We start from the raw sequence: 14,024 nt of genomic DNA on the forward strand, positions 1-14,024 counted from the left end.
AAATTCATCGACCTCTATTGATCAGATGACCTATGAAAATAAAATGTAAATGATACAAACAATAGTTGATACTTGCAATTAAAATTCGCGAAAATGCACCTTTTAGAGATCAAAAATACGAAAAGTTCCTACCGTTGGACGGGGGATACCCCCCTCCCAACTCCCCCCTCGGCCGCTTCTCTCCCGCACAGGCTCTTGAACCACGGCTGGTCCCCACACACACTTTTTAAAATGAATTGCGTCTCTGGGTTGAATTGTTTTTACTGCGCTTAAATTATGTGTAACAAGGCCTCAGATTGGGTAAAAGGGGCATAATTTAACCGCGGTTGAAATAATTTATCCCCGGTTGAATTATGTGTAACACGACCTGTAATTGGGTAAAGGGCCAATAATTCTACCACGATTAATTTATTTTAACCGCGGTAAAAATAATTATTTCTGAGAACGAAGGCAAACCTCCCATACACGGACACATCTGACTCTATAATCTATCACCCGTTTTAAATAGGATTGGAAGATTTGCCGGAAGATTTGCCAGAAGGTTATAATTCATAAGATGAGTCATTAGGATACACATTTAAATGTGTAATATATGTATATATGTATGTTACATACATATATACATATATGTATATATATATATGTATGTATATAACATATATGTACATACATACATACATAACATGATAACATACAATATACACATATAAACAACTACTCCTGAGTGTATGCTCATCACGGGTGTATAATTTCAACACAGTTATACATGAGTATTTTTCATTTAGCTTCATTCACTACTTCTCATGCGCGATGTAGCGCCGACAAACGACAAAGAAAAGTATTATTTATATGAAGAATAGAGATGGTAAGAAGATTGGGCTCGCTGGGCCAACGATTCCATGGGTGTGGTGTGTCTGTATATTCGCCTATGATACGCTTAGTGTGGCATGACTGTGCATTCTCCTATATTATGCTTGGGCGCGGCGTGCCTGTATATTCGCCTATATCATGCGCTGGTGTTACGTACCTTTAGATTCTCATAATAATCTTGGGTGTGTATATATATATATATAACATACACGCATACTCTATACATATACTCATAATATCAATCTTCCGTACGTTTGTGTGTGCGCGCACGTTTGCACGAGCGCGTTCTTTGTCGCGGTTATTCTAACGAGTTTATCTCTAGAGGAAGGCATCACCGTGCCGATATTCTGAAAGTCAAGCGAAGTTTCTTTTTTTTAATTTACAAAACTAGGAATTTATTGAAATATGATAAATATATACTTTTATTTTGATGCATGAACTTGCACGCCATAACGAATGTATGTGCAGAAACATACACACATTTAAATCAATATCAAACTGCAAGATACATCTACGATGAAAGTCCACACATATAGGTGTCCGACGAACCATAGATGTATATTCTAATACGGTAGGATTAAACTTGCTTAGATGGCACATATATATATAGCGTTGGAATGTAAAAACGTCTAAAAACGACATTGGCTAATGAAGGATTCATCAAGCTCTCCTCCGTCTACCTTCTATTCTCTCCTATGGAAAAATTATCTGAGAAAATGTGAGGTGTAACCACGGTCAACCGTGTCGACAATTATTAAGTAGCCCCAGTTCAATGAAGCCGACCCACACGCTGGCTTGGGCACAGGCGGTCACCGTATCGCTCCTACTCTTAAAAACAACGCATTCGATAACTAACACGTTTTTCTCTCCACTACGCATCCCTGTGATCTCTCATCACACTGAATTTATAAAACTAATAAATGCATCCATCACTGCGAATACTTCATGGTTTCGATAAAATTCCATGCAAAATTATCAACGTTTTTATAACACAGTGAGACTAGAAGCTTATTGCTGAATAGCAATCAAACTTGTTTGGCTAGAATATTGTAATAACAGGTTATTAGACTCTAATTTGCTGCAATGACAGTTTGTGATGTATACTGACCATCCACTAACACGACTCCCATTACTACTGCCTGAATCACTGATCCAAATGTACTATGTCAAGCTAAACGCCAATGTTGGCTATAAATCTATCTCAAATGTTATTTTATATAGATATATATCTAACGTAATTTGCTCACAAAACTGCCACATGCTATTCTTGTTCTACAACAGTTACAAACTTGAGCTAACAAAACTATTATCACACTATATTCGACCAAGTAAATGCATAAATTTGAAAGCCAGCTTCCATGGTTCAGCACGGACACAATGATGCCAGCGGCAAACAGCGCACACAGGAACGACAGCTCAACATTGCCTCACCATACTTTCAAAATCAATGCCGCACTCGACCTCCACGCTGATATTGCCACCCACGAACCCACTGCCGTCATCACCACCGCCATCATCATCACCATCATCACCACGGGCGCCTACTCCCAGCAGATATCATCGCGCGACAGAGTCGACGTTATCGTCCGCACGTTCTTAAGCAGCTCGAGGCTCTCCTGTCGCGATCGTCTACCAGAGGGCGACAGCGGGCGTTCGGCGGAATGCACGCGGGTCGTCGTCTGCGCAGTCTTGGGCCGGCTGATGCGCCGCTTGAAACCGGGCGACTCCGTTGCCGTGACGACGCGCGCTTTCCCCGCCCTGCTCTCTCGCGTGGCAGTAGAAGGTCGGGTTGTGTTGGATTGCACTCTATTGCCGACCTGAGGAATCGATGTCCTAGACGAATACACCTGATCTGCTTCGGCACACTTTTTCACCTGAAACGATTTGCGACGCAGGTAGATGGCGAGACGAGAGTCTAACAAACATATCGGGAACATCGCTAATCATGCACTAGTAGCAAACGCACTTTAATTTGGCATAACACGGCACAGTCAGATAAATAGATCACTAGGGAATGCAACCCCCGCTTCAGACGTTAAAGCTTATGTTAGTTATGTAGGTTATTACCATGTCATTACATAGGTATGTAAGTGATTGGCAGGGAGTTATGTTAGTTAAGTGTTGTTTGCGACACGCACGCACCTTCTCCAGATGCTTGCGCAACTGCGCGATCTGGTGTCCCTTGCTGTCCATACGGTTGACGAGTCGTTCGACCGCGCTCGCTATGTCATCTCTTACGCCGGCGTCCCGCGTGTTCGACATTTGACGCTGAAGCTCCTCGTGACGTCTGCAAAACACAGGAACGCTCATTGACATTACGAAAAACCTTCGCCAAAGCATGCGAACGCTCGGGAAGACTGCATCTTGCTCAAACATTGCGTTTCAAATATAGCTATCACTCATGGCACACGAGACTTCTCTCCTCCCCGCTCTAGGTTGCAGTGAACCTGTATAAACTCGGGTTAAATGTTAGTATTAGGATTATGGTTAGGGTTAGAGTTCATTGCCCTTTAAAGGGATACTTTCCTCTAAAATTTGAGAGTATATTATGATAGTAGATTTATAAATAATAGCACATACCTATAAATATCTATAATTACGCATTCACGTTTGTCATAAAACAACATTGAATTTCAAAATCTTCATTTTTTGGCGCTGACATGACACCCGCGATCGTGCTGTTTATAACATCGCGATCGCGAACGTTTATAAGATATTGCAATCCTTCTGCTCTTAAATTAATAAATACAAAACACCCTCGGTCTGTAGCCTGCAGCTGAAACGTTGCTTTGTGCAACTTTTCAGTGGGTGCGTTGCCAGTGGCGCCACCGTCTTTGTAAGCAACGGTATAGCCACAGACTAACGGATACACAGACTGGACACTTCGTATACCCTGCTTGCTAAGCGTTTCGATGGTGCTGCCCCTGGCGAATGTAGCGGTCAACTACTCGAAATGGCCTCGGGGTTGTCTATATTCAAGCCAGTACGGGAGATTACGGTACGCATATATTTGCTAATAACCCCAGGTTTTTCAACATGTGCTTCGGCATAATTATAAGCCTCTTCTATAATATTATTATTTTGTGCTTGTCTCCACTAAACGAAAAAATAGAAAGTATGAAAAATTACTCCCGATTGACAGCCTAAACTGAATACAGGAACCGCGACCGTATACGGCTGCTAGGTGCCCTATAGGTAGGGGATATTGAAAGTATTTGCTATAGTCTCGAGTTCCAAAATCTTGTCACTCTATATCCGATCTTACAAGCATGCAAATGAATTTAACATAGACTTGTAATATGTAAGACTAGTACGCACGCGATCGCTAGCTCTCCAGTAGCTATTGATATCTGTGGTAGATATGTACATTCGTATATATATTATATATACATATCGTATATATTACGTACTATTATTTAGGTCGCACCACACGCCTCAAACAGTGCTCGCGCATGCGCACTATCTTCCGAAAAGATTATAATATTTTGCAAAAATTATGAATTTAGAATGAAGAAGGGTCAACCTAGCATATGACAAAATTCCATACGTTGACCTCAATTGAGAAATAGGAAGCAGACCTTGCATGTAAGGTCCCCGCTGCATATATACAAGTCAGTATAACCTGAATACTGCTTTAGCACATGCGCAATATCTCACCAGAGTAGTTAGATTTTGTTATTAAAATGCATTTAGTATGGTCAGAGGGTATCTCGGTAGAGGTTTCGGCAATAAATTATTATCAGTAGACCTGTGTTTATAATTAGGAAAGCGCCATAGCCTGTAGGGTGCAAAACTCCTTCATCCGCGCCCGCCCTTTCCCTTGTCTACCTTGACGCACGCTCAGCCTTTTCCTTCTTCCACCGCACCTCAGCTATCTTCCCTGCCGCCTTCCAACAGTCTCTCACCCTTCTTTCTCTTACCAGGCCGTATTTACGTACTTTCCCGTTGGATGTATTGCACGTCTGAAACGGTGCTCGCGCATGCGCAATATTTCCCGAGAATAATAATATTTTGCAAACATTATTAATTTAAAATGAAAAGAGGTTATCCTAGCATAGATCTATATCATAAAATGTTATTAGTAGACCTCACTTCAGAAATAGGAAGCATACCTTGCATGTAAGGTAGGGGGGCCTACCCGCTGCAGATAATTCTTAATTTTCTACAGCCTCTCAACTACAGTATCTTCCCTGCCGGCAAGCTATATTATGAAGTTTGTCTCAGACGGCACTGCACGTCTAACACGGTGCGCGTATTATATAAATCTATGCTAGGATAACTCCTCTTCATTTTAAATGCATAATCTTTGCAAAATACGATTTCTCTCGGAAGATATTGCGCATGAGCGCGCACCGTGTTAGGCGTGCAGTGCCGTCTGAGGAAAACTTCATAATATAGCTTGCTGCGGTGGAGAGGAGATGGGAGACTGCGGAAAGGCGGTAGGAAAGATAGCTGGGGGCGGTAGAAGAAGAAGGAGGCTGAGCGAGGGACAGGGGAGGCAAGGGGAAGGACGGGAGGGCATAAAGTAGGTGTTTTGTATCCTACATGCTAGGGCGCGCTCCTAATTACAAACACAGGTCTACTGATAAAAGTTTATTAGGGAAATCTATGCTGAGATATCACATAACAATTTTAAATGTATATTCATCACAAAATATAACTCCTCTGGTGAGATATTGCGCATACGCTAACACACTAACGTAGCCAGATTGTGTACTGGCTGGTATACGCAGCGGGGACCTTACATGCGAGGTCTTCCTGCTATTCCTTAAATCATGTCAACTGATGGGATGTTATTATATATATCTATGCTAAAATAACTCCTCTTCATTTTAATGCATAATCTTTGCAAAATACGATTTCTCTCGGGAGATATTGCGCATGCGCGCGCACAGTGTTAGGCGTGCAGTGCCGTCTGAAGAAAACTTTATAATATAGCTTGCTGCGGGGCAGAGAGGATGGGAGACTGAGGAAAGGCGGCAGGGCAGACAGCTGGTTTTTTTAGAAGAAGTATGATGCTGAGCGAGGGACAGGGGAGGCAAGGGGAAAGACGCGAGGGCATAAAGTAGGTCTTTTGTACCCTACATGCTAGGGCGCTCGCCTAATTATAAACACAGGTCTACTGATAAATGTTTATTAGGGAAAATCTGTGCTGAGATATCCCCTAACCATTTTAAATGTATATTCATCACAAAATATAACTCCTCTGGTGAGATATTGCGCATGCGCTAACACACTAACATAGCCAGATTGTGTACTGGCTTCTATACGCAGCGGGGATCTTACATGCAAGTCCTTCTACGATTTCTTAAATAATGTCTACAGATGGAATGTTATCATAGAAATCTATACTAGGATAACTCCTCTTTATTTTAAATGCATAATATTTGCAAAATACGATTTCTCTCGGAAGATATTGCGCATGCGCGCGCACCGTGTTAGGCGTGCAGTGGCGTCTGAGGAAAACTTCATAATATAGCTTGCTGCGGGGGAGAGGGGATGGGAGACTGAGGAAAGGCGGCAGGAAAAATAGCTGGGGGCGCTAGAAGAAGAAGGAGGCTGAGCGATGGACAGGGGAGGCAAGGGTAAGGACGCGAGGGCATAAAGTAGGTGTTTTGTACCCTACATGCTAGGGCGCTCTCCTAATTATAAACACAGGTCTACTGATAAAAGTTTATTAGGAAAATCTAAGCGGAGATACCCCCTAACCATATTAAATGCATATTAATTATAAATTATAACTCCTCTAGTGAGATATTGCGCATGCGCTAACACACTAACGTAGCCAGATTGTGTACTGGCTGCTATACGCAGCCCTGACCTTACATGCAAGGTCTTCCTCCTATTTCTTAAATTATGTCTACTGATAGAATGTTATCATAGAAATCTATGCTAGGATAACTCCTCTTTATTTTAAATGCATAATCTTTGCAAAATAAGAATTCTCTCGGGAGATATTGCGCATGCGCGCGCACCGTGTTGGGCGTGCAGTGCCGTCTGAGGCAAACTTCGTAATATAGCTTGCTGTGGGGGAGAGGGGATGGGAGACTGAGGAAAGGCAGCAGGGGAGATAGCTGGGGGCGGTAGAAGAAGAAGGAGGCTGAGCGAGGGACAAGGGAGGCAAGAAGATAGACGCGAGGGCATAAAGTACGGGTTTTGTACCCTACATGCTAGAGCGCTCTCCTAATTATAAACACAGGTCCGCTGATAAAAGTTTATTAAGGTAATCTATGCGGAGATATCCCCTAACAATTTTATATGTATATTCATCACAAAATATAACTCCTCTGGTGAGATATTGCGCATGCGCTAACACACTAACGTAGCCAGATTGTGTACTGGCTTCTATACGCAGCGGGGATCTTACATGCAAGGTCTTCTCCGATTTCTTAAATGATGTCAACTGATGGAATGTTATTATATAAATCTATGCTAGGATAACTCCTCTTCATTTCAAACGCATAATCTTTGCAAAATACGATTTCTCTCGGGAGATATTGCGCATGCGCGCGCACCGTGTTAGGCGTGCAGAATCGTGCGTCAATAAACTCAATATTCACAGAGACTATAGCTAAGACATGTGTCTATAGGTATCTAGAATTTTAGAAATTTAATCATCTGTAATTCACTTTCGCACGCATATATTTGCTAATATACTGACTAATCGTGCGTCAATAAACTCAATATTCACAGAGAGTATGGGATGTCTATATTCAAGCCGGTACGGGAATCATTTGCATAATATATTCTAGTTATATTCCCAGATATAGCGTTTTTCAAGTTTCCCACAGAGCATGATAGGTACTAGATTTATCACGTGTTGCATGTTATATACGTTTGCAAATAATAAATTCGTTAGGACGGCAATGACAGATGCAGTGACTCACTGACTGCTGTGCACACGAACAAAGACTGTACTTATTGATTGTTTAATTATATGTAATCATAATATCAATGTAAACTAATACAATATACAATCTTGTGAAGCTAACAGTTAAAAGTTAGGTAAAAACACTACTTGGTTCGGTGATCTGTGTAATTCTGCTGCCCTTTGTTCTGTGAAAAATACCAGTTAAAACGATATGCAATTTGTAAATAATACACCACATCACATGACACATGTAGATGGTCATGTACATAGACTTCGGAAGTGGATCTGCAACATAAGAAGAGCCGACATTGACGGGTTAAAAGACAGCCAATGCAAATATCTGCTAATTTGAGATAATCATTTTGAGGCATCTCAATTTATGTGTCCAGCTGACAAGGGTTAAAATCACTGGCTGCTTTGAAATGTGATATGCTGTACCTATTTAAAAATATAACTATTATTAGTATGGGAAATTAGTAAAATACATTGCTTTGTCTGCTTCTCGTCGTGTGACTCATGGGGCGTTATACATGTACCAGGCTTGATTTCATGAAATATACATAAACAGAAAAATACGGTTGAGAAATATTCACTGCTGGGCACTGAAGTATATTATCATTATTGCTTATGGCAATATCAAAACTAAACCAACACATGCTGAATAATTTTGCTAATAAAAAATTCAAACTGTCTGTATTTTACCTAATTTTCCATAATTCCTTCACCCGATCCCTTCCACCTTTATTAAAAACACAAGGGCAAGTCAAAAAATTTAAGAAGCTAAGAAAGGATGCAGTTCCATCTCTGATAGAAGTCAGTAACCCTCCTGCATTCCGAACCTAGAAACAAGCAGAATCGTAAATTGCTGAAGCTCCAGCACTTGTGATTAAGCTTCTTAGCAATAAATGTGTATTTGAGTAAAAATTATGGAAATTATATCGTTTTTATTATTGTTTGTAGAAAAAACAAACATCTTACAAAATCCGGTCACAGACTGAGGAATAAATTAAACTACAGACTGTAGCACAGTATACAGTGTTCACATTACGCATTGTGATGTTATGTGTGTATTGCGCATTAGTCTGTGTATGGTCTGTGATACGGTGTGGATGATCGTTTTGCATGTAAAAATAAATGTACAGCCGTTTAATAGAGCAAAATCTACTTGAAGACTAACATTTGACCTTCTAGATTCAGGAATGTATAATTAAACTCCAGTCCAAATATTATAATTAACGATAGAGACGTTTTAATGTTACAACGTTACACATTTACGGTGTGTCACCACAGCCAGATTTTTAGTGTACCGCTACATTCGCTAGGCGGCGCCACCATTCAATTCCATAACACTATTTTGGCGTTGCGTCCAGTCTGTGTATCCGTTAGTCTGTGGTATAGCCGTCAGTTTTAAAACATTTTTAAAAAATATTTCTAATAAATATTGAACCATAAAACTTTTTATGAAGCGTAATTTTAACCAATCTTAGCAGAAAATATCTGAAGAACCTAAAGAAATGTATCCCTTTAACTTCTCAATCAAACTTTTTGATCTGCACCACAGAGTTCTATTTACCTGAGCAGCGGAACACTCGCAGCACTAATAACATTATTTTGCACGTTACATACGACCGAGGGCTAATCTCAAAAGTGCAATTATATTTATACCTAAATGCTATTTAACCGAACGATGTTCATTTTAGGACAAATTTATCCATATTATAACTGAAACTATATGTTGTTTATAAGATATTGCAATCCTTCTGCTCTTAAATTAATAAATACAAAACACCCTCGGTCTGTAGCCTGCAGCCGAAACGTTGCTTTGTGCAACTTTTCAGTGGGTGTGCTGCCAGTGGTGCCACCGTCTTTGTAAGCAACGGTATAGCCGTCAGTTTTAAAACATTTAAAAAAAAATATTTCTAATAAATATTGAACCCTAAAACTTTTTATGAAGCGTAATTTTAACCAATCTTAGCGGAAAATATCTGAAGAACCTAGAGAAATGTATCCCTTTAACTTCTCAATCAAACTTTTTGATCTGCACCACAGAGTTCTATTTACCTGAGCAGCGGAACACTCGCAGCACTAATAACACAATCGATATAATTAATCCATACAGCGTTCAACCTTTGTCTCCTCATGGCCTTCATCCCGACTGCTTATACTGTTATACCTTAACATACGGTAAGCACGTGCGCTGTAACTCTCCCCGATCAACTACTACTAGACTACTGTTGCGTTTATAAAGTTTGTGCAGCGTGCACTCTACGTACATAGCCAGGAGACTGAATTCCTTCTCCAGTGCTGCCATCAACTCGCTCAACTCTGACGCACTGCAGTGACTAGATGACGGTAGAGGTTGGGTCGCGGTGAGCTTTCTCGCTCTGTAAACACAAACCACTCAACATGTACTAGCAATGTCAAACCCATAATAATCCCCATGTGATAACCCGTTATTGTCTAATAATAATGTAAAGTCAATTTTAGCAACGCCCTTGCCTTCACAGCAGGAATTGTATTTTGGTAGGGAAACATGGTGTCGATTCATGTTCATTTACAGTCAAACACGCATTAGTGTACAAACATCTACATAACTAAATTGTCTATAAAAGACTATAATATCTGGTGTACCCTTAAGTTGTAGTTATAAAGTGAAAGAACTTCTATAGAACATACAGCTGTTTACAAAGGACACTTTTGTGGTATCCTTTCAGTGAACCTTATATACAAGTCTGAATGTGTTCATATTCCCAGATGCACATAATCCTCTAAAATATCAAGTTACCCACATCCTCAATAATGATACTGCCAAGGCACATGTAATAATAATGCATATGAATAATATATATAATCACCACCCCAGACAATAATCACATGGCAATTCATTAATTGTTTTTATCTGCTATGTAAAACATCTTTAAACATGTCATTGTATTTTTATAGCAAACTTTACATAATTGCTACTAGACATGCAGTTACTTACTACTCATATTACTTGAGAAAACTAACATCCCGAAAAAATTAAGCATAGGGCCATACTCACTTGGGCGACTTGTCACACAGTGAACTGTGCGTTTTTAATGCAGCAAGCATTCCCTGTATGTTGCCACCTACGGAATGACTTTTACTTGTGGCCTGGAAAAGGTACATGTCAGTATGCACACTCCAAATAAACAAGAAACAATAAACTTGTTTGTTGATTCTAAACAAGTATCGTACCAGGAGTCTATCAATTTTGATTCAAAATTGATTCTATTGATAGACTCCTGATCATACTCTCTTAAAATGTCCTAATCTTTTATGGCAGTTCTTGTTTGCTCAATTTTAGCCTAACAAACAGACCACTTTTAAGAACCATAGATCGTGCGCTAATCATGTGTTCACATGAGTATATATATAGACTTTGCAACTAAAATAACACATAGATTTAGTACATATATTCACGGCACATGCAGTTTTCATCAATCTATAACCAGATGCAAACCAGACAACGTGTAACAACAGTTTGGCTAAATCTTCTCATCTCCCCACAGTATCTACAGCCTGGACACCAAACCACTACCCTTCAGACATAGATGGTAACAACACTGAACAAGGATCGCTCAAATACAGGTAGCAACAAAACGTCAGGTCGTCACGACAGAACAATGCAAGCGATTCCCCCCGGCGTAACATACCGTGCCAACTACGAATGGAATTTCGGCAAAGTTCACTTGGTAATGTTCGGATCGGGCGGAGCTCTGCCGTGAGTTGGCTTCCGGCCTCCGTCTTTGTGTCTGGACCGACGCTGTCCTCCTACCATTGTCACGTGACTTCGGGGGATTAGACGTCACCTGAAACGTACGATACAAATAACTTACTCGCTGTAACAGAAAGCTAGGTGAATGAGAATTATCTCAGGACAGTGACATTTTTCATCCTATTCACCCACGACAACTCCCTGTTTCCTTCAATGCAGCTAAAGATCAGAAGGGTACGGATGTAGTAAAATGGGCCCACAGTGAAAAACAGCATGACTTGTCTCAAAACATGTTAGATCTGGTATATGACAACACAACTTGGCAATTTATGGCACTTAGATAGCACAGGGCCTAGGTACAATACTATGGTATTATTGCAGGCTTATACTGAAAACCTCCAAATATATATACTTATTAGGATTAGAAAAAATATATTCTCAATACAGTTTCCCACATCAGCAGGTATTAGTACCAAAACACTCTTAACTGTGGCTGTCATTATTAGACTACCAACGAACTGCAATCATTAATCATGAAAATTTAATTAAAATAATTGTCATCTCACAATCGACTGGAGTAACTGTTGCTGTTTTTATTACATAAAAATTATCTTGGCTTACCTGTGATTAGGTAGGCAAATAGTAGTGAGAATAGCTTACCTGAGCAAGGAGCTCCTGCATCTCCTGTCTTTGTCTCTCCTCCTCCTCTTCTAGCTTTTTCATCTTCATCTGCTCGTCATGCACAGCAATCAAGTAATATTAAGCCCCACATAACATCCGACAGATACCTTAGTACTAGTAATTCGGTTTACATAAGAATTCTTCTACACTAGGCAGTTTATAAAGTTGCACGGTGACGTGAATACCGGTGCTGACTGCAAACCGCTAACACTCGGCAACTCGGTGTTATGCAAACCAAAATAAGTCTACGAGCTTACTGTAGGTCAGAAAGCCTTCAGCAAGCTACCAAGCATACTCGTATCAGTACACTCCGTATCAGTAGGATCAGGAGTATCAGTATCAGTACACTTCGCACACTCGATGGATACATGTCTTAGGCATCACTGAGAGGTTGCTCAATAAGCGAGGGCATGCGGAAGGCAACGGACGTGGTATCGGCCGCACCTGTGCAAGTCTCTGCGAGGCAGACAGCCGAATGTAATCGCTCTCGAGCTTGTCCAGTTTGGCGAGTCGATGCTCGAGGTCGGAGCGCGTCGTCTCTCGCGCGCCGGCGGTCTGCTGCAGTAGCGCCATCTCTCGCTGCGCGTTTTCGTACAGCCAGCGCATGTTGTCGCACTGTGTTTCTAGGATGCAGCGATGCATGCGACACGACTCTGGCGCGCCCGGCGCTGCTGCAAGAATGAGCGCGAGCGTTACTCGGCGAGTGAACAAGCGCAAGACGACAAGGGGCCGGCATCACAGACAAGAATGTGACACGACCTGCATGACCATGCAGGAAACCAGGTTTAAAGAACCGCCACCTTGGTCAAGAACCTGTCCTTGTATGCTTCTCCCTACTTGCCCATGTGTATGCCACTAGTGCATTTTTTTTCGTTGCCCAAAATAGTCGACGTAGTACTTACTGCTAAACGAATGCGAGAGAAACGACCTACGAGAAACAGTACTTTCAGTCACTAATGTCACCATATGATTGATTACGAGCATTGGGAGTGCAACCATTAGCAATCAAAGGTGATTGTTGCCTATTGCTGCCAATCAAAGGTATTGTTGACTATGCGAAGATGCTTTATCACTCCTGCTGACAGATATTAGGAGGTGATGTACATAGGTCCGTTGGATAGCTAGTAATGAATTATGTACCTACCTTTCCCTAGTGTCTGCTGGTTGGGCGGCTTGTGCTCCTGCCCCTCCTCACCCTCAGATGCTGATTTCGGGTCAGTCTTCGCGTCCGACTTACTTCGCTCATTGTCGACTTGCCTTATCTTATCTCGTAGGTTGCGCAATGCTTCAATTACACCTGGTGGTCAGATACCAGTGAAAAAATTAATTAATTTTTTTCCGGGACTCTTTTTGCAAACCCCCCCCCCAAAATTTCGGGGGCTACTTTTTCATTTTCCAGGGCTCTTTTTCCACTTTCCAGGGCGACTTTTTTCCAGGGCTGTTTCCTCAAATGTACACACAAGCACAGTAGCTAATACACTCGCGGGGGCGCACACACACCACCAGGGGCGTAAATCCGTACCGAGGAGTGGGGGGATGATCGGCGATAGCCGGGGGCGAAATTAACCTTGGCTGCCGCAGGCAGGCCCGCGTGCCGTAGGCATGCCAGTGCTAGGGGGGTGTGGGGGCATGCCCCCCGGAAAATTTTGAAATATTTAACCCATTTTCCTGCAATCTGAGGCATACTGTGGCCCATATTCTCATGTCTGATGACACTATCTCAACCCTAGACTCAACCCTACAAGTAAGGATTCAAAACACTTTTCATGACTTTTCAGAAAGCGTACACAGTTAGGTTACTATCTATCTATACTATAATTTGGCTAATCTTGTGTGTGTGTGTGTGTGTGTGTGTGTTGTTTG

At 41.4% G+C, this 14,024-nt stretch overlaps 1 protein-coding gene across 2 annotated transcripts in view; it reads right to left on the reverse strand.

The window, feature by feature from the left end:
- Positions 1 to 1,273: 1,273 nt before the first annotated feature.
- Positions 1,274 to 14,024, reverse strand: part of LOC106804979 (centrosomal protein cep57l1-like) — a 19,354-nt gene continuing 6,603 nt past the window's right edge. The window contains exons 3-10 of one of the 2 annotated variants that reach the window (XM_014806420.1): positions 13,306 to 13,458; positions 12,606 to 12,829; positions 12,141 to 12,209; positions 11,419 to 11,574; positions 10,785 to 10,876; positions 10,015 to 10,125; positions 3,013 to 3,157; positions 1,274 to 2,744 (exon numbers count right to left, since the gene is read on the reverse strand). In XM_014806420.1, coding sequence (XP_014661906.1) covers positions 2,412 to 2,744; positions 3,013 to 3,157; positions 10,015 to 10,125; positions 10,785 to 10,876; positions 11,419 to 11,574; positions 12,141 to 12,209; positions 12,606 to 12,829; positions 13,306 to 13,458 — 1,283 coding nt within the window. In that variant the 3' untranslated portion in view covers positions 1,274 to 2,411. Of the gene's footprint in view, positions 2,745 to 3,012; positions 3,158 to 10,014; positions 10,126 to 10,784; positions 10,877 to 11,418; positions 11,575 to 12,140; positions 12,210 to 12,605; positions 12,833 to 13,305; positions 13,459 to 14,024 lie in introns of both variants that reach the window. The other variant, XM_014806412.1, reaches the window with a different exon arrangement.

This window comes from Priapulus caudatus, unplaced genomic scaffold (assembly GCF_000485595.1).
Source record: "Priapulus caudatus unplaced genomic scaffold, Priapulus_caudatus-5.0.1 Scaffold5, whole genome shotgun sequence".
Lineage (NCBI taxonomy): Eukaryota > Metazoa > Priapulida > Priapulimorpha > Priapulimorphida > Priapulidae > Priapulus > Priapulus caudatus.